Source organism: Rhea americana, unplaced genomic scaffold, assembly GCF_003343005.1.
Source record: "Rhea americana isolate MKP2758 unplaced genomic scaffold, rheAme1 scaffold_472, whole genome shotgun sequence".
NCBI lineage: Eukaryota > Metazoa > Chordata > Aves > Rheiformes > Rheidae > Rhea > Rhea americana.
The window spans coordinates 86,464-111,135 of NW_028186615.1; the positions used below are offsets into that span (position 1 = coordinate 86,464).

General features: G+C 48.5%; 1 protein-coding gene across 1 annotated transcript in view; it reads left to right on the forward strand.

Moving 5' to 3' along the window:
• The window catches only part of DNHD1 (dynein heavy chain domain 1), a 59,348-nt gene that overhangs the window by 21,575 nt on the left and 13,101 nt on the right, over window positions 1–24,672 (forward strand). The window contains exons 14-29 of the mRNA XM_085316565.1: window positions 1,707–1,905; window positions 3,895–3,986; window positions 4,471–4,675; window positions 7,953–8,078; window positions 8,181–8,278; window positions 8,626–11,650; window positions 11,993–12,137; window positions 13,354–13,546; window positions 13,932–14,127; window positions 15,846–17,502; window positions 17,704–17,933; window positions 18,105–18,303; window positions 19,164–19,266; window positions 20,370–20,519; window positions 20,694–20,876; window positions 24,197–24,628. Coding sequence (XP_085172691.1) covers window positions 1,707–1,905; window positions 3,895–3,986; window positions 4,471–4,675; window positions 7,953–8,078; window positions 8,181–8,278; window positions 8,626–11,650; window positions 11,993–12,137; window positions 13,354–13,546; window positions 13,932–14,127; window positions 15,846–17,502; window positions 17,704–17,933; window positions 18,105–18,303; window positions 19,164–19,266; window positions 20,370–20,519; window positions 20,694–20,876; window positions 24,197–24,628 — 7,233 coding nt within the window. The remainder of the gene's footprint in view (window positions 1–1,706; window positions 1,906–3,894; window positions 3,987–4,470; window positions 4,676–7,952; window positions 8,079–8,180; window positions 8,279–8,625; window positions 11,651–11,992; window positions 12,138–13,353; window positions 13,547–13,931; window positions 14,128–15,845; window positions 17,503–17,703; window positions 17,934–18,104; window positions 18,304–19,163; window positions 19,267–20,369; window positions 20,520–20,693; window positions 20,877–24,196; window positions 24,629–24,672) is intronic.

The following is a 24,672-nucleotide window of genomic DNA, read 5'->3' on the forward strand; positions in this document are numbered from 1 at the left end:
AACCATGATAATACTTCTGGGATGTCTTCATAAGAGGAATTACTAAATACACTAGGAATTTTCTGCTTGGAAAAGATGTGTGTGGAGTTTCAAAGAATAAATGAGGTCAGAAAACAAGTTCAGACAAGTTAAAAATGAAAAATTTACAATGTAATATTAAGCACAAAGGTATAGATATAATCTGTAGTTTAGGAAGTTGCTAGGCCTCAAGTTGCAAGGACTTGACAAAGAATGGCAGAGAGCTGCTTTGCTCACAGAATCACAGAATGGTTGAGGTTGGAAGGAACCTCTGGATATCATCTAGTCCAACCTCCCTGCTCAAACACGGTCACCTAGAGCATGTTAGACAGGGTTGCATCCAGGCAGGTTTTGAATATCTCCAGAGAAGGAGACTCCACAACCTCTCTGGGCAACCTGGTCCATGTTCTGTCACTCTCACAGTAAAGACGTTCCTCCCCACATTCAGGCAGAATTTCCTGTGTTTCAGTTTGTGCCTGTTGCCTCTTGTCCTGTCACATGGCACTACTGAAAAGAGTCCAGCCCCATCCCCTTGACCCCACACCCTTAAGGTATTTGTATACATTGATATGATCCCCCCTCAGTCTATTCTTCTCCAGGCTAAACAAGCCCAGCTCTCACAGCTACTCCTCATAGGGCAGATGTTCCAGCCCTCTGATCATCTTTGTAGCCCTGCACTGCACTCTCTCCAGTAGCTCCATGTCTCTCTTGCACTGGGGAGTCCAGAACCAGATGCAGTACTCCAGATGTGGCCTCACCAGAGAGGTGAGGCAGGATCAGAAAGTAGAGCAGCAGGATCAGAGARTGGAGCAGCAGGATGACCTCCCTCGACCTGCTCGCAACACTCTTCCTAATGCACCCCAGGGGACCTTTGGCCTTCCTGGCCACAAGGACACATTGCTGGCTCATAGTCAAGGTGTCCACGAGCACTCCCAGGTCCTTCTCTGCAGAGCTGCTTTCCAGCAGGTCAGCCCCCAGCCTGTACTGGTGCATGGAGTTATTCCTCCCTAAGTACAGGACCTTGCACTTGCCCTTGTTGAACCTCAGGAGGTTCCTCTCTGCCCAACTCTCCAGCCTGTCCAGGTCTCTCTGAATGGCAGCACAGCCCTCGGGTGTGTCAACTGCTCCTCCCAGCTTGGTATCATCAGTAAACTTGCTGAGGAGGCACTCTGTCCCTTCGTCCAGGTCATTGATGAAAAAGTTGAACAGGATAGGACCCAGTACTGARCCCTGGGGAACTCTGCTAGCCACAGGCCTCCAGCTAGAATCTGCGCTGCAGAGCGCAATCCTCTGAGCTCTGCCTTTCAGCCAGTTCTCAATCCACCTCACTGTCCACTCATCTAACCCACACTTCCTGAGCTTGCCTAGGAGGATGTTATGGGAGACCGTGTCAAAAGCCTTGCTGAAGTCGAGGTACGCGACATTCACTACTCTTCTCTCATCTACCCAGTCAGTCATGCCATCATAGGAATCTACCAGATTGTTTAAGCATGATTTCCTCTTGGTGAATCCATGCTGACTACCTGCTCTTGTACTCTTTTCTAAGCATCTGTTGCACAACATTCTCAAAACATTGAGTTAAATGAATTCTTCATCTAACATAATACAGCCACTCTTTGGAAGGGTTTGTTTTGAAGAGTGTCTCTTTCTATGTGAGTCCTGTCTACTCTATCTTTCTCTCCCAACAGTTCAATTATTCCTTGGCGACGGAAAAGATGGCTGACTGGCAAAGGGAAATAGTGCACATAAAAGAGTCTCTGACAGCTGATCACTCTGTCTTGCAAGCCTGTGTGAATATGATAGGCAGCTTCCAGGAGTTCATGCCCCTTGTCCAGAAGCTGAGCAGTCCACTCCTAAAAAGCAGCTGCTGGAAGGAGATCTTCATGGGTGAGTGTTGCAGTCTGATTAATCTCCAAAATGGAAGGGGGAGACCTAAGGAAGAAGAGGACACAATCCTGCAAAGGCCATCTGCCATGGCATTCTGGTCTCAATCTTCAACTGCTCAATTCAGGAAAACCCCTTACTGAGTGGAAAGACTTACAGCAATACTCCTTGGAGTGCTGGAGAGGCCAAGGTCTGGCAGAGTGGCAGTTAAGTCTACCCATTTCAGTGCAACAGTAATTGCAGGGTTGTTATGCTGCCATTTCCTGAGAAACTGATGTGCCATTTATTTGAAAAGTAATAGCTGAGGTATTGCTAGCTTGATCAGACTTGTAGTAATTAAGGGCCTGGAGCATCTCTCATATGAAGAGACACTGAGAGACCTCAACTTTTCAACCTGGAGAAGAAAAGACTCAGGGAGGATCTTATGTATATGTATATGTATATGTACATGTACATGTATATGTATATATATGTGGAGTCTCCTTCTCTGAAGATCTTCAAGGTCCACCTGGACGCAACTCTGTCTAACATGCTCTAGGTGACCCTGGTTGAGCAGGGAGGTTGGACTAGATGATCTCCAGAGATGCCTTCCAACCTTACTGATTCTATGATTCTATGATTCTGTATGTGTGTGTGTGTGTGTAAAAATATCTGATAAGAGGGAGTGAAAAAGATGGAGCCAGACTCTTCCCAGTAGTGCCTAGTGATGGGATAAGGTGCAATGGATACAAAATGAAATCCAGGAAATTCAACTTAAGCATAAGAAAAATTTGTTTTACAGTAAGGGCTGTCAAACACTGGACCAGGGGCCCAGAGAGGSTGCGGAGTCTCCATCTTTGGAGATATTCAAAACATGACTCAGCAGTGTCCCAAGCTACCTACTCAAGCTGACCCTGCTTTGAGCAGGAAGATTGAACTAGACGCTTCAAGAGATCCCTTCCAAGCTCAACTATTCTATGATTCTGTGGTTCTGTAAAAATGCTTCAATAAGTGAATTAAAAACTGAGTTATAGACAGATCTAAAAATGTAATTATGAAAGAAAAGCATCATATACTGCTTTTAGCTCCTGGTAGAGAAAATGAGTGCTGTTGGCAGTGAGTATTATCAGATCCTGTGTTTCAGTGTTTCAGCTGATTAACTGTGGAGATCAGTGAACATTCTACCACCTTCTTCTTCTCCACAGCTCCTTATGCACACTCTGGCTAGTGGGGTGGGRTTTTTTTCTTCTTATGAGAGATTGCCTGTGTTTGCAGGCCTAACAATGCAGGAGAGTAGTTTAGGCTATCAAAATGTGTGTCAAGGTTGTAATATTCTGGTCTGCATCCTGATAAACAGCAATGCTGAAAGGGACCCTGGGAGTAATTGTGGGAGCTGACAGGGAGAGTTTGTTTCTGGGCTGTCTGAATAGCAGAATATCACACACAGAGGATGGCACGTTCCAGTGTATGGCACTAGTGAGACTACTGCTGTCCAATATTCACAAACTAGAAGTGTTATAGAAATAATTTCAAGTCTGCTGAAACACAGAGTTTGGGAACTAAGGGCAGACAAATAAAATATAGAAATGAAATACTTATTTTCAGCGGGAAGGACAATGAGCTCTGTGAACTAGTTATCCAGGACAATGCTGGATTGTTCATCAGGATTGTTCACCTGGATATTACTGAATATATTTGCTGGAAGGGATCTTTGGAGGTCTCTGGTCCACCTTTGATCAAACTAGGTTCAGTTAGAGCAACTTACTCAAGGCAGTGGCCAGACAAGTGTTACATATCTCAAAGGATGGAGATTCTCTCCACTCTGACCCCTGCTATAATGAGTGATCACCTTCATGGTGAAAAATTTTTGTTTGGAGCTAATATGTACTTATTATACTTTTTCTTTGTGACTACTGGAGGTCTGTGTTTTCTTGTAATCCCTTCAGAGTTTCCCTGTGCTTGTATGTAGACTTTCAAAGTATACAGCAGCATTTTTTTCTCCTTTTTTTTCAGCAATGGGTCTGAAGTGCCCTATCAACCTGCAGTTCACACTAAGCCAGCTGATGTCCTATCCACTGCTGGAGCATCATGATACAATCTGCAGGGTAAGCTGGCCCAGCTTCTATCTGCTGTTTTTTGTGCTCTGCAAGAGAGAATTGCAGTAAGCCCTTGACTAAATGGAGGTGCTATTAGTAGCTGTAGCTGCAGCAGGCCGAGATCCTGCCTGTGGCCTTTTGTACAGCTTGTAGTGCATGTCTGGATTTCATGAGAGAGTTTGAACTCAGCCTGGGTCACTTTTCTTTCAGTTCCTTCTTGGGCAGTGCTGTCAGACATGACAGTAGAAAGCTGCAGAAACCAAATCTGAGATGAAATTTGCTACACATTTCTAAGGGTATAATGTTGTAGCAAGGTGGAAGGATTACAAAGGATGCATAGACTTCATATATGGCAAGCCCCTTGAGCTATCTGCTGAGCAGTGAGATCACAGCCCAGAAGAGTCCCTGCAGTATCCTCCAATGCCTCAACAGGGATAGCTGTGACTGTGATTCTATCTGAATTCTCTTATTACTATGCATTTGGTGCTTCCAGATCTGGTCAAACGAGCAGGCCCGTTACTGCTCACAAGACATGTTACGCCTGGTGCAGAAGACTTGGAGGGAGAAGCATTTCCGCCTGATCAACTTCATTCTGAAAACACAAGCTCCTGAACTCTCCTTTCAGCCAGCCAGCCAGCACCACCAATCACTCAAGCAAGAACACTTTTCCAAGGACAGCGGCACATTCATCTTGTCTAGTGAGTCCTGTCTGGGACACAGGAGGGCCCCAAAGACAGTAGGAGTTGACTTAGGCCAGGACTGGCTTCTGCTGAAGAAGGCAGAGGGGTCTGAGCGCCTGCTGAGAGCAAAGCCTGTATTCTCCTTCTCAGGTAGATGAGGCTGATGCCAGTTGACCACATGGGCAGATCASCTTTGAGTGATCTAGAGGTACCTAGTGAGGCTTAAAATAGCTTGGACCCATTCCCAACTGTCATACCAGACTGAGATGATCTCGGCAAAGAGAAGAAATAATAGGCCTCTCCTTTTCCTGCCCTCCCAGGAACTGTCCCAGTTGCAGTGCCAGAGTCTACATTGAGGCATTTTACTGTGCTAACCAAAMCAAATGCATCTCTAGTTTCACTTCTCTGTTCATCAATCACTTGGCTCCTCCTGTCAAAGAAGGCTATGCCAGCGAAGGAGTTTTGCATCCCTCCTGCACTGATACCTCTTTCTCACACGGATCATAGAATCTTAGAATCATAGAATCAGTAAGGTTGGAAGGGACCTCTGGAGGTCATCTAGTCCAACCCCCCTGCTCAAGCAGGGTCACCTAGAGCATGTTAGACAGGGTTGCATCCAGGTGGGCCTTGAATATCTCTTGAATTGCTCTCCTCCTGCGTGAACTACTGTGCAAACTGCTGCCAATCTCTTCCTTGCAGATACAAGTAGAAAATCTGACAAAGGAGCTTGTCTTCAGGGCAAAGCAAGCTGATGCTTTAAGTTAGACCCCTACTATTATTTCTAGTGAAAACTGTTCACCATTCTATGGAGCTCTTCCCCAAGGACACCCTCCTTTAGAGGGATTTGAAAATCAGAAATACTCTAGAATGAGAGATTCAAGACCCGGGAAGGGAGTTCCTTGACTGCAAGAGCTGTGACATTCCTTCTAGCATGCCCAGGTCTCAGGTGTTTGAACATATTTGTAATCAATGTATATATGTATACATACAATGCAAGAGAAAATGATAATGGCTATCTGATCAGACCAAAGCCTTTCTAGCTTTGCATTCTCCATCTAATAGTGGTCAGTAATGGGTATCTGCTTGAATATAACAGGGAAAGCATATAGTAATGTTTTCTCAGAATCCTGGAGTAGTTTTGGTTGGACAGGACTTCTGGATCTCCTTTAATCCAACCTTCTGCTTAAAACTAACTCATGGGCACCTCTTGTACCCCAGAATCTGCAACACTGCATCCCAGCAAGCTGCCCCCAGGCTGTCTACCTGCACAGGATTATTCCAGCCCAGGGACTCACACAACTCTGTGAGGATCTGAACTCTGAACTCTGTGTGGATCCTGTCAGTCCATTTCTCAGCCTGTTCAGGTACCTCTGAACACAGTCCTGCCCTCCAGCATACAGTTCACTCTCCCCAGCTTGGTGTCATCCATAGACTCACTGGAGGTACACTACGTCCTGTTTTCCAGGCTGTCTCTACAGATGTTAACTACTACTGCTTCCAGGATCAATCTCTGAGAGACATCACTAATAACTGGCTGCCAGTTAGACTYTGTAATGCTGATCATCATTCTTTGAATCCATGGGCTAGCCAATTTTCCACTCACCCTATTGTCCACTTGTCCAACTAATTTCTCACCAATTTGGCTACAAGGATAGTGTGACAGACTGCTGCTAAAACCAAGGTAAATGATGTATTGAACCAGATGAATTTAATAGTCTTGGATGGATTTTTATTCTGTTAATTTGTAGGTTTTATTTTTGAAACAATGTAGATTTTCAGCACAGCACTTGCTAAGGTAGTCCTCAGCTTCACTTCACATGTACACTTCGTGTTTTGAATCTGCCCACTACTAGCTCATTCTGATGTCCCTTAACTCTTGTACTCAAAAGAGCAGATTTGACTTCTCTTCACCCTCTCTCTCTCTGTCCTTCATGGCTATATACACCTCTTTGATCTTTACTATGCTGAATAAATCWGTCACCTGCATTTGCAAGTTGTTCCTCAATTTCTTATTGTTTTATGTGTGGCCTGATTTGTTCTGACACTTTCCATTTTCATCATTATATACAACTACAACTATTTGAATGATATCTTATTGCTCTTGGACACCTCTCTACTTTTAATCAGGCCAGATTTCCTTTGCCTCATCTCAAGTCTTTGCCTTGATCCTCCAGCATTATTATGCCATCTGAAAGTATTTAACTCCTAGGTTGCTCTGCTTGCATTTGTTTAAAATCATCTTCCTCATTTTATGCAGTTCCCCTTCTTGAAACAGTCCCTACTATAGTGGATTTTTGACATTTGTCATTCCTACAAGGATATTGTATCTAAGCATATTATAGTCATTGCAGAGTGGTTCTTCAGCTTTGCATTTTGAACAAAGTCCTCCTTGCTATTCAGGATAAAGTCAAGGTTGATTCTCCTCTTGCAAGTTCCCTGACTGCCTGTTCCACAAAGTAACAGTAATTGTACCTACAAATCTGCTCTTGGCATCACAGAGTGATGTGACCTAATCTGTATGGGGATTTTCAGACTCCCTTGTAGCCATTATGTTTTCTGCTATCACAGTCTTTTGGATACCTTCCAGTTACTAGCAAGTCTCCATCTTTTCTTCTTTAAGCTAGAGAGTAAGTAAGAACACAAGAGGAGGAAAGACTTATTTGTGTGGCTGCTCAGAGGATGACTGTGAGTGTAAGGAGCTAGATTATTGAAAAATACTGTCCCAAGATGGGATTTCTGAAGCGATAGGAAAGTTTTGATATGGTGCAAGGTGTTGGTGAAAACTCATCTGAGGAGTTCTGTCTCTGAAAACCAAGAAATGCGAACATAAACTATATTAAAAGAGAATGACTGCAGCAATGAAGAGCTGACCTTGTAAAGAGGGTGAAAAGACTTTTGGCTTATTTAGTCCAGAAAAATAAAGACTGAAAGAGGCAATGTGATTAGGAAGAATAAGAGCTATTCAAATGACTTATCAGATTAAGTGTAGGCTGAAGTTTCTTRTTATCTGCTGAGTTTGTATTTCCAGAAAGCTCTGGAAGGTCTCAAGGGTTAGCCACCAGCCTAACAAGAGTGTGTGTGAGTACAYATGTCCCCACTGTGTCTCAATAACCTGTCTTCAATCCAGGCAAATGGGACTTAGAGATGATKCTGAGCTGAGCTGCTCAAGCTAAACCTGCTATGTTTGTTAAGATAAAGCTTGCACAGCTTCTGCATCTGACACCTCACTGGTCAGCTAGTGTCCTTTTCTCCCTTGATGTGTCCAGAACTTTAGCCAGTCTCTCACCCATTTCAGATGCCACAGAGCTCAAAGCCCTGACACAGAGAAGCCTGTTAATGCTCCAGAACATCATCTCCTCTCTGCATGCTGTGTATATCCAGGATGAGGCAGAGAGATGGATTGTTGCCCTGAGGACTTTTGGTGAGAATTCAGAATCTGTGGGCTGGTGTTCTGGGAAACTCCAGAAAGGAGCTGGCCTTGGAAGTTCTCTGAGAGCATTCAGCCCCACTCCTCTCTCCTCAGATTTGATTCTGGACATTTGGGTCAGTTTCCAGCAAAAATGGATTTTTCTGAATAAAGTTCTGTATGAGATGGATATCAGCCTACCCAGTGGAGAGCTGGTAAGTAACTTCCCTCTCCCCTTCCCTGATCAGCTTTATCACTCCCCTCCAGAATATGTGCATGACTATGCCTTATATACATGACTTGTTTTCTTTGCACATTAGCCCCTTCCTGACCTAGGCAGTCTCCTCCCACTTTCATTTATGTACTCCCAACATCTTCCCTTGTACCGTGTGCCTCAGCCTTGAAATGTGGAGTCTTTCCTCTCTTTGCATTACCTGTCATGAACTGGGCAGTCTTTCCAATTCAGAGAGGAGTCCCATTCATCCTCTTTTCTGCTCTGCAGGGAGATTTGCCTGGTTCTTGCTTCTTGGAGAGTCTCACATGTGTGTTTCCTCTGTGCTAGGATCGCCTGTTCCAGAAGCAGGACAGCCAGTTCCGGGAGCTCATGCAAGTGACATGCAGGGACCCTTTGGTGCTTTCCAGTGTGATGCCTGTGCCCACATCTCGACGGGAGAGCCAATTTGTGGGTGCAGCCCTGCAAGCYATGCTGAATGAGGGTGCCAGAGACCTGCAGTCAATCGTTGATGCTCTACAGCATGTTTTGGAGGCCACACGTGTAAGCTTCCCCCGCCTCTTCTTTCTCAGCAACACTGAGGTGGTGGCCATGATAGCTTCAGCTCTTGAGCCAGCAGAGGTGACTGCCTGGGCCTCTCGCTGCTTCCCTGGTGTGTGCTGCCTCACCTTCTACAAACCCTCTGTCACTACCAACGCTGATATCCTCACTATCCAGCCACTGGCACAAGTCAAAAGCTTGGTGGGGGCCTGTGGAGAGATGGTGCCCTTGAATCCTCCTCTTCAGTTAACACAAGAGGTCAGCAGCTGGCTGTGCACCCTGGAATACTGCATGAAGGACACACTGTTCCGCCTGATGCAGGAGTGCATGGCAGAGCACTTGGCCCTGCGTCCCCAGCTTGACGAGTGCTTTGAGCAGTGCTCAGGCACCAGCAAGCTAAAACTCAGCCTTCTGGCTGAGTACTGGGGGCGACTGGTGGGCATCTTCCCAGCCCAATGTGTGCTGCTGGCTGACGAGGCCTTGTGGTGTCTGGACCTTGAGGAGCATCTTTTCAGCCCCATGCCCAAGCCTGGCCTTCAACTTAAGCATGGGCTCAGAGTGGAAGCCCTTGTTCACTACGTGCACAACTATCATGCCAACCACGCCACACGGCCCAGCAGTGCCCACCATGGCACGCTGCTGGGKGCCCTGCTCACCACCACCATGTACCAGCGTGATGTGCTAGCCCGCTTGCTGGAAAACAAGATCAGCTCACCCACTGCCTTCGAGTGGGCCACAGTGCTCAAGTACCGTGTTACCTTGCACCCGGAAAGGGCCAGGGCAGCTGGAGCCCCAGCAGACATCTGGGATGCCAACACCCCTAGCTGCTGGGCTGAGATCCTCACTGCCCACTTGCCCTACAACTATGAATATGTGGGGCCCTGTTCACGCCTCATGGGCAGTCCCCTGCTCGAGCGAAGTGTCCTGGGCCTGCTCCTGGCCCTGGAGGACTTCCGCTGTGGGGCTGCTCTCGGTCACTGTGGGGCAGGGAAGACTGAGACAGTCCAGGGTCTCTCCCGGGCCCTGGGACGTCATCTTGTCATACTATATTGCTCCCCACAGATGGACCTAGGCTGCCTCAGCCAATTCTTGAGTGGAGCTGCTCAGGCAGGAGCCTGGCTGCTGCTGGAAACTGTGGAGCTGCTGGAGCCTGGCACCCTGTCAGGGCTCAGCCAACTCCTTTCTGACCTCCAGGCATGCTGCATGGCCCTGTCAAGGAAGAGGAGCCAGCAGTCACCTGGCTGGGAATACCAGAGTGAAGACAGCAAAAGGAGACAGGAAGGAGAGGAAAGGGGGGGTAAAACTGTCCTACATAACCCAGTCTTGGACAAGGCTGAGATGCTTCAGCCAAAGGAGTTGGGAAAAGTCATTTTCAGGGGAGGCATGATCAGAGTAAGGGAGACCTATGGCTGCCTGGCCACCATGCAGCGCCTTCCTGAGCAGCTGCAGCTGGCTCTGCGCCCTGTGGCTGTCTTGGCCCCAGAAACTCGTCGGGTTCTGGAGGTTACCCTGCTGGCTGCAGGCTTCCAGGAGGCTGCATGCCTGGCTGAGAAGCTCACCTTCTTTTTGCAGCTGGAGCAGGACTTGGCTGTGGGTCCTGTCCCCAGTCGCCTGGCCTTGCTCAAGCAAGTGATAGACACAGCAGTAGGCCTCTTATCTCAAAGCTTGATCCAACCATCTCTCGAACCCACAGGGATTCAGGCAAAGGAGAAGGTCCCAGCTGAGCTCTCTGTCTCTAAAGACTTGACTGAAGAACAAGCCCTTGCGCAGGCCCTCTGCTTCTCCCCACTCCTTTGTGGCCGGGCAAGTACTAGCCTGAGCAGAATGTGGGAGCTGCTCAGAGATATCTTTCCTGCCTCTTGCTGTCAGCTCCCTGAGGAACAGGAGCCTGTGGAGCTGCTGAGAGCTACAGCCACTCAGCTTCATGAGGATGGACTCAGTGCAGATGCTGATTTGGCCAGCCTTGTGAGCGAGCTCCACCAAGCCCTGCTGGCATCCGTTGGGGTCCTGTTGGTGGGGCCTGCAGGCAGCGGYAAGACCACAGCATGGAGGACCTTGGCCCAAGCTCTGAGCCAGCTGGCCATGAGCAAGTCCTGCGAGCTGGCGTCACACGCAAGCAGACAGTGCATGGGAGAGGAGTCAGCGTTCCTGGCAGTGAGCACCCTCTGTCTCTGCCCCAATAGCCTCAGTACTGTGGAACTACTGGGCAGCCAGGAGGACAGTGGGTGGCAGGAGGGTGTCTTCCCCAGGATACTGCAGAAACTGACTGTCTCAGCCTCAGCCCCAACTGTGGGGGCACTCAGCACTCAGCAGTGGCTGGTGTTTGATGGAACTGCCAGCCCAGAGTGGCTGGAGCCCATCTCATCACTGTTGAGCAGGGAAGGAGCTCTCAGCCTCCCCAATGGACAGGAGCTGCAGCGCCCTAAGGGCATGAGATTTCTTTTTGAGCTGCCTGAAATCTCCAGTATTTCACCATCCATGTTGACACATTGCTCCCTGCTGTACTTTGAAGGCTCAGGCCTCTGGCAAGCGCTGCTTACTTCTGCCCTGGCCTCTGTCAGCAGTCTGTACAGTGTGACCAAGAAGAGTACTGCCATGCTGCGGGGCCTTGCTGAGGATATCTTCCCCACCACACTTGCTTTCCTGCAGCAAAACTGCTGCTCAGTGCTGCACACTCACACTGAACTGCGTAGGCCAGTAGCTTATGGCATGTCAGAGACCTCAGCCTTTACCAGGATACTGAAGGCCTTGCTGGACCAGCTTCTACTCCGGAATGACAGAGAGTGCCAGTCTCTAAGAACAGATGGCCTGGCTGGTAAGGGAAGCCCTGGCAACAAAAGAAATGAAGAGCGTCCTGGTGTCATTCAGTGCAGGTTTTTGAGTACCAAATATTTGGGTCCTCTAGTCTGTCTGCTTCAGTCAGATGCAGAACACAAGCTAAAGTATTAACATTATGATTGTCCCAGATACTCTCCAAGATTGCAGGGTCTCCTTTTCTGAGAATGTCTTTGTCAGTGTATGCCTCTTGTGTGTCTGGGACGAGGAAGGCTGAACCTAGATCAACTGGGGAGAAGGTCTTAGTAAGCAGTCAGCACTGTCGTCCCTCTGCCAGACCAGTATCTCCCTGTCTTTCTTGTGATTTCTCCTTCTCTTCCAGTGGGAGCCAGCACCTGTTCTGTGGTTGGAGATGCCTTCTCATGCCAGTTTTTGGATGACACTGTCCCTGCCTATCACCATCAGCTTGTTCAGAGCATCTTTGTGGTTGCCTATGTCTGGGGTTTTGGAGGCCATCTGCAACCTAGGTACTACTCAGGTGTCCACTGAAATGTGTTGGTAGGATATAGTCCCTCATGTCTCTCAGAGCCATTCTTGTCCTGTCCCCCTTGAGCTTCTTACCTGTGATTTCCACAGCAGCGGTTTGTCATGTGGGCRGGGAAATGACAATGGGTAGGAAAGCCGTGAGGTTCAGTAAAGGCAGGTGCAGAGTCCTGCACCTAGGGAAGAATAACTCCATGCAGCAGTACAGGCTGGGGGCTGACCTGCTGGAAAGCAGCTCTGCAGAGAAGGACCTGGGAGTGCTCGTGGACACCTTGACTATGAGCCAGCAATGTGTCCTTGTGGCCAGGAAGGCCAAAGGTCCCCTGGGGTGCATTAGGAAGAGTGTTGCGAGCAGGTCGAGGGAGGTCATCCTGCTGCTCCACTCTCTGATCCTGCTGCTCTACTTTCTGATCCTGCCTCACCTCTCTGGTGAGGCCACATCTGGAGTACTGCATCTGGTTCTGGACTCCCCAGTGCAAAGTACTGCATCTGGTTCTGGACTCCCCAGTGCAAGAGAGACATGGAGCTACTGGAGAGAGTGCAGCGCAGGGCTACAAAGATGATCAGAGGGCTGGAACATCTGCCCTATGAGGAAAGGCTGTGAGAGCTGGGCCTGTTCAGCCTGGAGAAGAATAGACTGAGGGGGGATCATATCAATGTATACAAATACCTTAAGGGTGTGGGGTCAAGGGGATGGGGCCAGACTCTTCAGTAGTGCCATGTGACAGGACAAGAGGCAACAGGCACAAACTGAAACACAGGAAATTCTGCCTGAATGTGGGGAGGAACGTCTTTACTGTGAGAGTGAGGGAGCACTGAAACAGGTTGCCCAGAGAGGTTGCAGAGTCTCCTCTAGAGATATTCAAAACCTGCCTGGATGCAACCCTGTCTAACATGCTCTAGGTGACCGTGTTTGAGCAGGGAGGTTGGACTAGATGATATCCAGAGTTCCCTTCCAACCTTACCGATTCTGTGGTTTTGTGATTGTGTGAAAGCTCTAGTTTGCAGTCTAGGCCCTGTCCCAGGCTCAGGCAGGAGTGTGGGATTCAGAGGTTAGCACATACAGGTGAGGAGAAGGGAAAGAGCTGGATGTCAGGACTTCTGGGTTCAGTCCTAACTTGAAGAGGGCAGTGGGGTCTACYGAGTAGAGCTGGGGAGCAACCGCCTCTTAGCTCCATGTGTCTGTCTCTTCCTTTACAGACACCAGGACCTCTTTGACTGTTTTGCCCGCAGAGTGTTGTACAACAGCCGTTACAGAATTGAATTGCCACCAGCATGCTCTGTCTTCGATCTCTATCCTCAGCCTGGGGATGGGGAATTGAAAACCTTTGATGGGACATACCTGCACAGCAGAGTCAAGGGGATCCCCATGACCTTCTCTGTCCTGTCTCAGGTACAACCAGGCCCTGGTGGCTGAACCATTTGCTTGGGAAACCTTTTCCATACACCGTGTGTGTCCTCCCATTTTAGCAGGTGTATGACTGAGTCTCAGGTTTCCCTGTTTAGTCCCAAACATGATTGGATCCTGGGTATTTCGGGGGTGATGTCACCATCCACTGGTGTAAGAAGATGTCTGTAGGGGCTAGTGAGGGCCAGTGCCCTCCTTCAGGCCTATATGGGGCTGTTATATACAACCTTCACCAGTCAGACCCCAAAGGAAATATGGCAAGGAGGTTTGGATCCCTTCATCAGTATGGTCCCTGCAAACCCAGTACAAGGCTGCTTTTCTGGGCTCCAAGACTGTCTCTACCACACTTGTGCTCTGCTTTTCCCTGCAGTATGAGCGGATCCTGTATGTGGCGGACCTGCTCCTGTGCTCCCAGCAGCCTGTGCTGCTGGCAGGGGAGCCTGGCTGTGGCAAGTCATCCTTTGTGGAGATGCTGGTGGCACCCATTCACCCCTACCAGCGTACTGCTGTCTCCCCGCTGCTAAGTGCCAGCCACCTTCGCCAGCTGCTGGAGAGCAGGATCCCAGGTCAGGGACCCAGACTGCCCCAGCAATGGGCCCCAATATCCCAGGGCAGGAAGAGTACCTGCCTCTTCCTCTTGGAGGACCTGCACACAGCGGCGTTTGGTGAGCTCATCTTGTGAACTGGTGTGCCAGGGCATATCCCCTTCTTGAGATCTTATAGCACCCAGATCTACCAGAGGCACCTATCCAGAGGGCACCTACCAGAACTCAAGGCAGGGCGCTGATGCTCCCATTGTGCAGTAGATGGAAATGATACAACTATGGCCTGGTCACATCCTCTGATCTCCTAAAGCCCTGAAGGTGGAGCTGCAACCTGTTGTGATGTGGCACACGTTGAGCCCTGACCCAGGGTGCACAGTGCCCGCTGCACCAGGAGCAGTGCAGGATGGGGTTGTGAAAGAGTCAGGTGCTACTCTGGTACACCAGGAGCTGCAGGGCAGTTGGTATTGGTGCAGCTCAGCCTGGCAGGGCTGGAAGCTGCCAGCATCTCCTTGACTTGCATATCTCAGAGAGTTTGTCTCTCTCTTACTTTGCCTGTTCAGAATAACTCAAGGTGTTGCGCCAGTGTGTTTTCACTCTGCTGCCTATGTAAATGAACTTTAAAAGAAATGTGCAGCTCTGGACTACTGTTGGGAGCTGGGGGCTGAGCAGGTGCCTCCTAGGAGGATCTCTGTGTGGTAGCTGGCAGTGTGCCCTTGCCTCTGAGATGAACAAGAGATGCAAGTGCTTACAAGTATCTTCCTCTCGGGAAGACTGAAACAGAACTCCTTTCTATCCCTTGAAACAAGTATCTCGATGGTCTGAGAGAGGCACGTTATGCCATGTCCGTCCCACCTGCCTTGCCGGGACTGTGCAAAGTAGATGTGAAAATTGCTATCACATATGCCATTTGGGCACACAGATTTGCTTTGAGAAGGGCTTGCATCTGACAGCAGAGGAATGATTGTAGAGCCGAAAGGTCTGTCTGCACCCTCTCCTGTCTCTCACAGAAGCAAGTATCAGTTACCCAGAAAAAATATATAAGAACAAGGAAATAAACAGTGATACTTCTTCCATATACTCTCCTAAGTTCCAGAAAATTGAGGCTGAACAATATTATTAGCCAGAGTTTGTACCTTTGTTTTTGCAAAGGGAGATGCACTGGGAGGAGATCACTGGTGGCACTGGTAGCTCATGTCATGTCTTCCCAACTCTTTGAGCTGAAAAAACAAGCAGAAGAAGAAGCAGTGAGGGAACTGGTCAGGAAGGCCTGCTGGCAGGCTGGGGTCTTGGCCAGTTAGCCTTTAATGGGCTTTTCCCCATTTATTTGTCTAGTTATTTTTTGAACCAGTTTAATATTTTCAGCTTTCATACAGTCTCATAGCAGTGGGTTCCACTTTGTAAATAACTATGTGCTGTTTGGGGAAAAAAAAAAAAAAAAGCACTTTCCTTTTGTTAATTATAAACCTATTGCTTGGTAATTTCATTTGATGTCTTGTGCCCTGCCCTTCAGACAACCCTTTACCAGGGCCTGGCCACCTGCCAAGCCAGAGAGTATCCCTGGGCTCAGCTGGGAGTAGCTCTGGAATGCCACAGGATAGATAAATCTTAAAGGAGGTGTATTAATTCAGTTTTGGTCCTGCTCCTTAGGCCTGTCCCTTGATCCTGCTTAGACCCTATCTACATGTATGTTTTCATCATGGGTAATCTGTTTCGGTACAATAGCATTATCTTCCCTGCAGATCCTAAACGGGCAAGTCATCCTGTATCTGAAACTTTGCGTCAAGCACTGTCCCACCAGGAGGTCTACAGCACCAAAAGCCTGGAGCTCCAACATTTTTGCTCTACACAGATAAACTACCTTGTCACAATGGCTGCACCAGCAGCCGATTTGCATCCTCTCTCCCCTCGCCTCACTAGGCTCTTCAGTGCTCTCTCGATGCCTGCTGTCACCAAGGAGTCCTTGGTCAGTTGCCACACACCACCCCTTCAGGGCTGGCTAGAGAGGTTCCCCTTTCTCTGCAGACACCATGAGCTGGCCACCGCCTTGGTTGAGGCCACTGTGGACTTGTATGAGGCTGTGCGGTCAAGGTTCTGCTCTTCACCTGCCCACTGCCTCTCTCATTTCTCCTTTCACCACATAGAGAAAGTCCTCAAGAGCATGTTCCTGCTGCAGCCTTATCCCAATATTCATCTCATCAGCCCCTTAGAAGATCCCAGCAGCACCATGGCAGCAAAGAGCAGCCCACCAGATGTGAATTTCAGTATGCTCTTAAACATACGGGTCATTGTCCGCCTCTGGTTGCATGAGTCTCTGCGTACGTTCTGTGACCCTCTGACAACAGCACATGAGCAACAGCAGTGCAGACAGCTGGTGCTGGATGTGGCCATAAACACCTTCTGCTCTGAGCGCCGCATCCTGAAGGGCCTCAACAGCAAGGGGGACAGGTCCTGGTGTAACAGCATCAAGAGTTGCCTGATCCCTTATGGTGCTCAAGCATGTGGGGAAACAGGCTTCAAGAAGGACATCCGGACTGACAGTGAGGAGGAGTCTGGTTCTCAGAGCAGCAATGGCTCTGAAGGCATGGATGCCTTTGACCCTGTCGAGCAGGCCCCAGCCCTGGCTCTGGACCTAGAAAGCTTTTCTCCTTTGCAAGGGTTTGTCTTAAAGCTGCTTGTGCCTGATGTGTCTGAGATGGGTGAAAAGGCTGTTTCTGTGCATTCGCCCGTGGACCAGCACAGCTGCAAATGCAGAATCAACATCCCAAAAAGTAAGTGCAGGTGCTGTACAAGGAGAGAGACTGCCCGACCTCTGCTGCCATCTCACCTGCTGCTCCTGCCAGGGGAGGACCTACGTGACATCCTTTTCAGCAGAGTTCCTACATTGGCCTCCTCTAGCCAGGATGCCCAGAGCATGTATCAGGAGAGACAGTGGGACACCATCCAGCAGCTGCTCAGCACCATCCTTCCCAAGGATTTTGTGCTGTGCAGAGAGGTCACCGAGCATTTTGTGCACCTACTGCGTGTGCTCTCAGGTCCGGAGAGGCATGGTGCCCTCATTTCCTTGCACCTCTGCACTGGGAGGAGATCACTGGTGGCACTGGTAGCTCATGTCATGTCTTCCCAACTCTTTGAGCTGAAAAAACAAGCAGAAGAAGAAGCAGTGAGGGAACTGGTCAGGAAGGCCTGCTGGCAGGCTGGGGTCTTGGCCAGACAGACAGTGTTGCTGGTGCACCAAGGCATAGATCTGGGCACAGTGCAGAAGGTGATGATGCTGATGAGGGAGGGCACCTATCCTGGCCTGCACAGCTCGGAGGACATGGCATCTATTGTAACAGCGTTGCTGCAGGAGAACCAGAGCATCAGAAAGACACCAAGACCTGACATGATGATACAAAGGTAGAAGGAATGTAGAATGGGCAGCCTTGGACACTGGTTTGCCAGTAGGATTCCCTCCTGTCTCAGAGGGAGTACTATGCACTGGGCAGAGGTGTGCAGTGCTGCCCTGCCTGGCTCTGGAAGGCTATGCCAGATGAAGGGGTGAGTTGCCACTGGTTGTTCTCATGCAAAGACCTAACTGTTGTGTGATTCATCTTTCAGGTTTCACCAGCTTGTGAAAAGCAAGCTGCATGTGCTGCTGCTGTTGGGTGGTCATGGTGGGCAACTGCAGTGCTGGCAGCCCTTTGGCTTACCTGCAGCTACAGTCTCTGCTCTGCTCAGCATGTCTTGCAGCACGGAGATATACCATCCCTGGAGCCATGCCACGCTGGAGCAAATAGCAACTCAGCACCTGGAGGAAGCATTTAGTCAGCAGCCTCTGCAGGGCCGAGGTGAGGCACCCTCTGGCTATCCTATGGCCCTGCCTGCACAAAGTGCTGGAGTCTCAGCCTAGGAAGGAGAGCATCCAGGCGTTCAGTTTACCCCATTCTGACTTCAGAGCCTCACTTCTGACAGTGCTGCACATACTTGCTTAACTGTCCTTGTTTGTGTGTCAGCTGCAGGATCACTGCAAGACATAGAGAAGTCCCTTGGCAACATTGCCACTGTCATGGCCTCAATTCACTGCTCTGCTAGATGTTATGCTGAACACTTGGTGTCTGACGTACCCCTCGTCACACCGAAGACCTTCCTGGATTTCCTTGATACCTTTCTTCTGGTGTCAGCACAGTTCCATGGGAAGTGTAGCTGGCAGATGAATCGGTAAGTAGACCTTACCCCCAGTCCCACTGCAACCATCTTATGCCCCCAGGCCCTAAGCAAACTCTCCATTCATCTTGCACAAAGATACCAGAAAGTAGAGTCAGAAGGGCCCTCTGCTGCTAGCAAATCTCATCCCTACTGGTGAGACATGGTGCATCACTGGAACGCCTCTTTAAATGGGCCAGTCTCCCTTTCAGTCCAGAGTTAATGCCCCCACTATTTCCACTTGAGGTTTTTCCAGGCCCTTCTGGCAYTGACCCTAATGGACTGTCTTCCACTTCCACCCTCATTACACTGCTGCCCATTTATGCTTGTACTAGCCTTATTCCTTATTCAACAGCTTTTACTTCCTCCCTGAGGCTTGCACTCTCATTGAATGCACGGAGATGGATGAAGGACAGGGTGGCTGTTAGGAGCCTGCTCCTCATTGTGGTCAAACATGATGCCTGTGTTTCATGCATGAGTCTGCCATGAGTAAGAGAGCTGCGACTGGGACAGATAGCATAGTAGTTGTTCCACATTCCCCCTCACCTAGGAACACAGAAACAATGTTGAACAGGATTGAAGAATGCCAGTTCCCTTCCTCCTATCTTCTCCTTCCACCTCTTCAATATCCACATATATAATAGAAGAGTCTGACTCCTTCTCTGAGAAAGGAGCCTCCAAAGGGTGTTCATAAAGTCAGAATTGACATCTAGAGATGCCTGTCACTTCATCTGACACTACTGGAACAGGAGATGGGGTTGGGCATTCCCAGACCTGTTGCTGTCTGGGAACTGCTGATAGATCTGCTCATTATAGCTATATTGTTCTGGAGTGCAAAGGGTAACAGTCCTCTTTGCTCCTCTTCCCTTGGGCAGGATGAAACAAGCTTTAGCTAAGATGAAGGAAGTGAGTCAGAAGCAGAAGACATGTAGCCAGCACATCACACAAGTGCAGGAGGAGCTGGTCAAGGTCAAGGAGGTAAGCTATCTTTGAGCAGGGGGCCCTGATTATGTCTTCTCTCTCCCATCAGTAGGCTCCCTGTGTGCAGTGCTGCATAGAGGGTGAAGAGCCAGGAGAGTCACCCTGGGTTGCTCATCACAGTGCTGGGGCAATGCTGGAAGTGCTGTGGGAAGGCACTTTCTTTGGCAATCAGTATTGGCTTCAGTGTTCCAGGATGCTGCTTAAAGGTGTTACGAGGCAAGAAATCACCAGAGACAATTTTCCTGGAGATCAGGGCTGGCCCCATTGCCCTAGGGTGGGTGCTCTGCTGTGGGATGGTTTGCAGGGTCACTCTGGGATTCCATGCTGACCCCAGTGTCCCCAAGCAGTGCTCCATGATGATGAAGGGAAGTGCTCTTCTTGGAGGTCATCTGGGTTGCTGCTGCAATGCAGGGCAGCTTCTGAGGTCCCAGTGCCCCAGTGTCAGTTCTGGCAGGGGCATCTACATGGCTGGCGGCTCAGCAGGGCCTATTTGTTTTCCCTGCTGACCCCAGTGTTGTTAGTGTACTAGTTTGTTTGCATTTCCTGTGTACTATGGCAAAAATTATGACATGTTTATTTACATATTCTTCTCTAATGTTACTCCTGACGTGAAATTCTACAGTAAATGAGCTCTTGAAGAGTCACGCTGGTTATTGCAGCGTGGTTTATATACACGCATAAACCAATTTGTACAAGTAGGGAAAAGAAAAAACAGAGACTGGAGGAAAATTTTTTTAATAATCTAAACCATCTAATTCCTGCTTAATTTGTGTACTGTCACTGAATCCTGCTTGTTCAATACCTATAGCCCAAAGAGAAACCTTAAGAAAAAGCTGGGTTTTAGGTAGTTTATGACAAGTATTATGCCATGATACACAACTTTTCAGCCTCAGTGTACAGCACTGAACTGTTTACTGTAAATAGTTATTCTTGTGAGGGAATTAGTGAAGTGTGCAAGGACTCTGCAAATTTAGGATCCCTGAATTTATAATATGATGTCAGCCATTCTGTTAGTGCAGAGGCTGAGCTTTCTGTTGATCTCGGCTGAGCACAAGATGGGGCTGCAGTGACGCCTTGTCTGCTGCACTTTCTCCACACAGAGCATAGGGTGGTACAGGCAACGTGCAGAGCACAAGAAAGCAGTCCGAATGCAGGAGGAACAGGACTGTCAGGACCACAAGGCCCGCATTGAGGTCCTGACACAGGAGCACAAAATTCTAATGAACACCAGAGAGGCTGCTCTGAAGCAGGTATCCATGGCAGCTTGTCCTTGCCGCTGGAGCAATAGCCTCTGCAGGCATAAGTGAAGCTGCAGGGGCTCACTGGGTCTTGCTGGGTGAAGGCACAGACACATAGTCTGGATGCCGGCTTGTGGGGCATTACACAGGTTGGTGGTATACACACACAGACATCTTTTTCCTCAGATGACCACGGACTACCAGACTGCACTGTCTGAGCTGACAATGAATCATATTGAGGAGCTGCACAGCTACCGCATGCCCCCAGAGCCTGTCATCCGAGTGACAGATGTCCTCTGCCAGATGTTCAAGAGAAAGCCTGGCTGGGAGAGTGCCAGGCAGCTCCTGGGCCAGGAGGCCTTCTACCAGGTGAGGGAGAGGGCCTGTCTCCTCAGCTCATAACCTCACCTGCACCTCTGTCCTGCAGCCTCTGCCAGTCATCACCAAACAGTCTGGAGCATAACAAGAGCATCTGACTATTCCCATTGTGAGTGCTGCTATGTGTAGAAACCAAAATTCCTCCCAGGAAAATCTGAAGGTTGTTCTCCTGTTAGAGATTTGCCAGATTTTCCCTGGTGCCTCAAACTGTAGATCAGATTTGCGTATGCTTTGCAGCAGCTCCAAGACTAACTTCCTTATAGATGTGAGTCCTGTGGTTTCAAGAGTCTCTAGGTCTCCTGTCTGTCTCTCTGGGCCTGCCAGGAAGTATTAAACACTATGGCTTCTGAAGGGGTCTTCAGACTTAAAGGAAAGCAATACAAACCAAAGTGATTGCAACAGTGCAGAATACCTCTCCAAAAGAAGGCTGCATTTTTTTATCAACTGGAGCATAGCCTGTTGAGTTTTTAGACTGAGATGAGCAATAGATGCAGACACTGCAGATAAAGGGCCATGGTCCACATGTTCTGCCATCCCAAGGTCCATGCTGTTTGTAATTTTTTGAGCTCCCTCTCACAACATCAGTTAACAATAAGAAAATACGCTGTTTTTCAGATTGGATGGTTTCCCACCTGCTAGCTGCCCCCAGAACCTACCCTCGCAACCCCTTCTGCAGTCCCTGGCCTGTACCCTGAGGCTGAAGGCATTATGAGAGCCCTACTTTGCAGCTGATAAAGTTGATTAGATTAGTCCCCAGYTAGCACAGGTGATTATCAAGCAGGCTTCTATTGAAAGCTGAGCTGTACCCAGGTCTGAAACCACTAAATGTTGTGCCAAGATGGGATTTATTTCCTCTCGAATGCCTCAGCACTGTATATAGAGAAAGATTCTTCCCTTTTTACCTTACACTAGATAATATCAGCTGCAAATAAACTCCTAAGAGTGAACACATCCCAGCCTTCGGATTCACAACTTTGTCTTGGATTGAAATCACAACCAGTTGGAGGTTGACATCTCACTGTGTAGTACTAAGCCAAGTGGTCAGGGAAAGACTCTTCCTCCCTTTCTTGGAAGGCTTGAAGGGGCTCAGGCAGCTGGCTACTGCAAAGGTGGCCACCACTGTGAAGGATTCAGTGCCAGGGCATGCTGAGGTCCTGCTGTGCACTGCCAGATGATGCCTGTCAGTGCTTTCACTCCCAGCTGCAGGAGAGACACCAGTGCAGAGCAGCCACGAGTCACTGTTGCAGAGGGGCCCAGTTGCTGCAGCACCAATTTATTTAGATTACTGACTTAGAAAAAGTAGGATACTTAGTGCTGTCAGTTTGGCCTGGAACTGCTCTAAACAAAAGATGAGCTTAGATGAAAACAACATGCTTTCTTCTAGCACAACAAATGCTTGGATTTTTTTGTTGCAGAGACTGGAAGTGGTTATAAAGGAAAAACAAAAATAAGAGAACATAAACTTAAAATATGTTTGACGTCAGTCGTTAGTTCTGGCCATGATTAGGTAAACTGATGCATTTTCTTAAATCTTAATGGTCTAGTATTAGTTTAACTTATCTTTTATCTCAAAGTCACAGCAAACTTCCTGGAGTTTTGATTCCTATTTATCCCTAGAGCTCTTATAGATTCTTCATACATATTATACAACTGTAAGAGCAACTATAATGTCTTTACCTTGTAGTATTGCTTTTGATTGATCAGGGTTTGGGAGAAGCTAGTGGAATAACTTATGTCTGTGTGACAATAGTAGCTTTGACAAGCAGAGAGGGAACTCAGGCAATTCATTTAGTTTTGTTTATCTTTTCTTTCAAGTAGTCATAAACTTACATTGCAAATAGCATGCTAGAAGCAGCATTTGGCACTGTGCAGCAGTTTGTCTTTGGCTTTACTAACATTTTGTGTAGACTACATACATGCTGCTAGTTTTATTAACACACAGCTCTTTTATAAAGAGTGGCTTGGATGACCTTCAAAGTTATTTTGTCCCTTGTTCCTCAGGGTTAAATACAAAATGTACATAGAGTAAGGGGGTTCTGTCCTTCTTTGGGAAAGGAAAGGGCCTCTGCAGTGCAGTTCTGATTTGGCATTAGTACCTTGGATTTGCTTTTTGTCACATTTAAAGGATCAAGCTGTTGCAGATGCTGGAAATAATTGCCACTGAAGGCTAGTCATGTGACAAAGCCAGTGCTAAGCTTTGCTTAGAATGGCTGTTCTGTTTGTCTCCCAGTCCGCTTCCCCTCCAAGCCCCCTTCATGTTCTTGCTTTCAGKTGGGCCCTGTGCCTGTCGTGACACCCAGTATCATTCAGCTCATTCAATGCCAGTGTCTCTCTGTTTCCTCTGTCATGATCTGAACCTTTGAACCAGGGAATAACTCTCTCAGGTGCCAGATGAGTACTGGGGCAGGCCAGTCTCACAATCTCTCTGCACATCTGGCCCACTGCAGTCCTCCGATTCCCAGAGCACAGGCCTTGGGCACAGCAGATCTATGGCTCTCGGGAAGCTTCCAGCTTACTCTTTTTAAGTGGATCCATTTTGTCTCTCAGTACCAGAAAAGCTTTACGCTAAATAGAAAATACGCATTTATCAAGGTTTAATGTAGGGCTTGAAAAAAAAAATCAGGAGTAAAATAAATATGATCCTAGCCCATGCCTGGCAGCATAGTACTTTTCTGATTATTCTGGAATATGCACCTGCAAACTTTAGCTGTTTCAGTCTCTGAGGCAAATGGAGATGCTTCCATGAAGATATCTACCCAATGACTTTCCTGAGGTCTAACAAAGTCTCTCTCTCTCTCTCTTTCTCACACATGCTTTTTTTTYCCCCTCTTTTCTGTCAAAATGGCTACCTGCTCCTATTCAGTACAAGTATAGCATCTTTGGCTCACAGGCTTTCCAAATCTCACGCCCCATCAGTCCATGGCTGAAAGGCTGGGAAGACCTGGGCAGCCAAGAGCAATCCAATAGATAGCCATGGACTGTCCCATTGCAAGAGGTTCTCCTCCTCAAGATGCATGCCTTGTCCAGGATACAGGCCCTGTAGTACTGCTCAGGTGGCCTTGTCACACATCAATGGGCAGTTGGGGGCATCTTTCCATAGCAGGACATTCAGGACTTGATTCTGTGGATTTCTCACCTGATGGGCATAGAGGAGCCCAAGGTTGTGTGCAAGTCTGCAGGGATGTTGGAATCTGACCTTGGTGATATTGTGCTTATCCAGCTAACAACCTTGTTATTATATCAGTGACTATATGGTGTCATATCACAGGATTTCCTTAAACCTAGGGTCATTCCTCCTCTCTGCCTTGCAGGAGCTGCTTTCTTATCCAAAGGATGAGATTTCCAATGAACTGTTGGACGTGCTGGGCCACGCTGTGTCAAGTGGCAGCTTCTGTGCCACCTCATTGCGCCATGTCAGCATTGCAGCTGCTGCTCTGTGCCAGTGGATCTGTGCTATCTACAGGTACCGCCAGGCTCTGGGCATGTGGCAGCCCACACTCCTGCAGCTGCAGCACTGCCAGCTCCAAATCCAGACTGAGAAGGGGTGGCTGGATGACCAACGTCTGCAGGCTGAGCGGTTCAGGAAGCTCAGCCATGGCTGGAGCATAAAGCTGAAGCATGCTGTAGAGTACAAGGAGATGCTGGTTCATGAGCTGAATCACAGCTTGCAGGAGAAGGAGGCAGCTGGTGCTCTGGAGACCTTCATAGCAGAGCATATGGCCAACTACACAGCAACTGCTGAGGTAAGGCTCAGGGCAGCCTTGCTGCACCCCTCCTGCATTAGCAG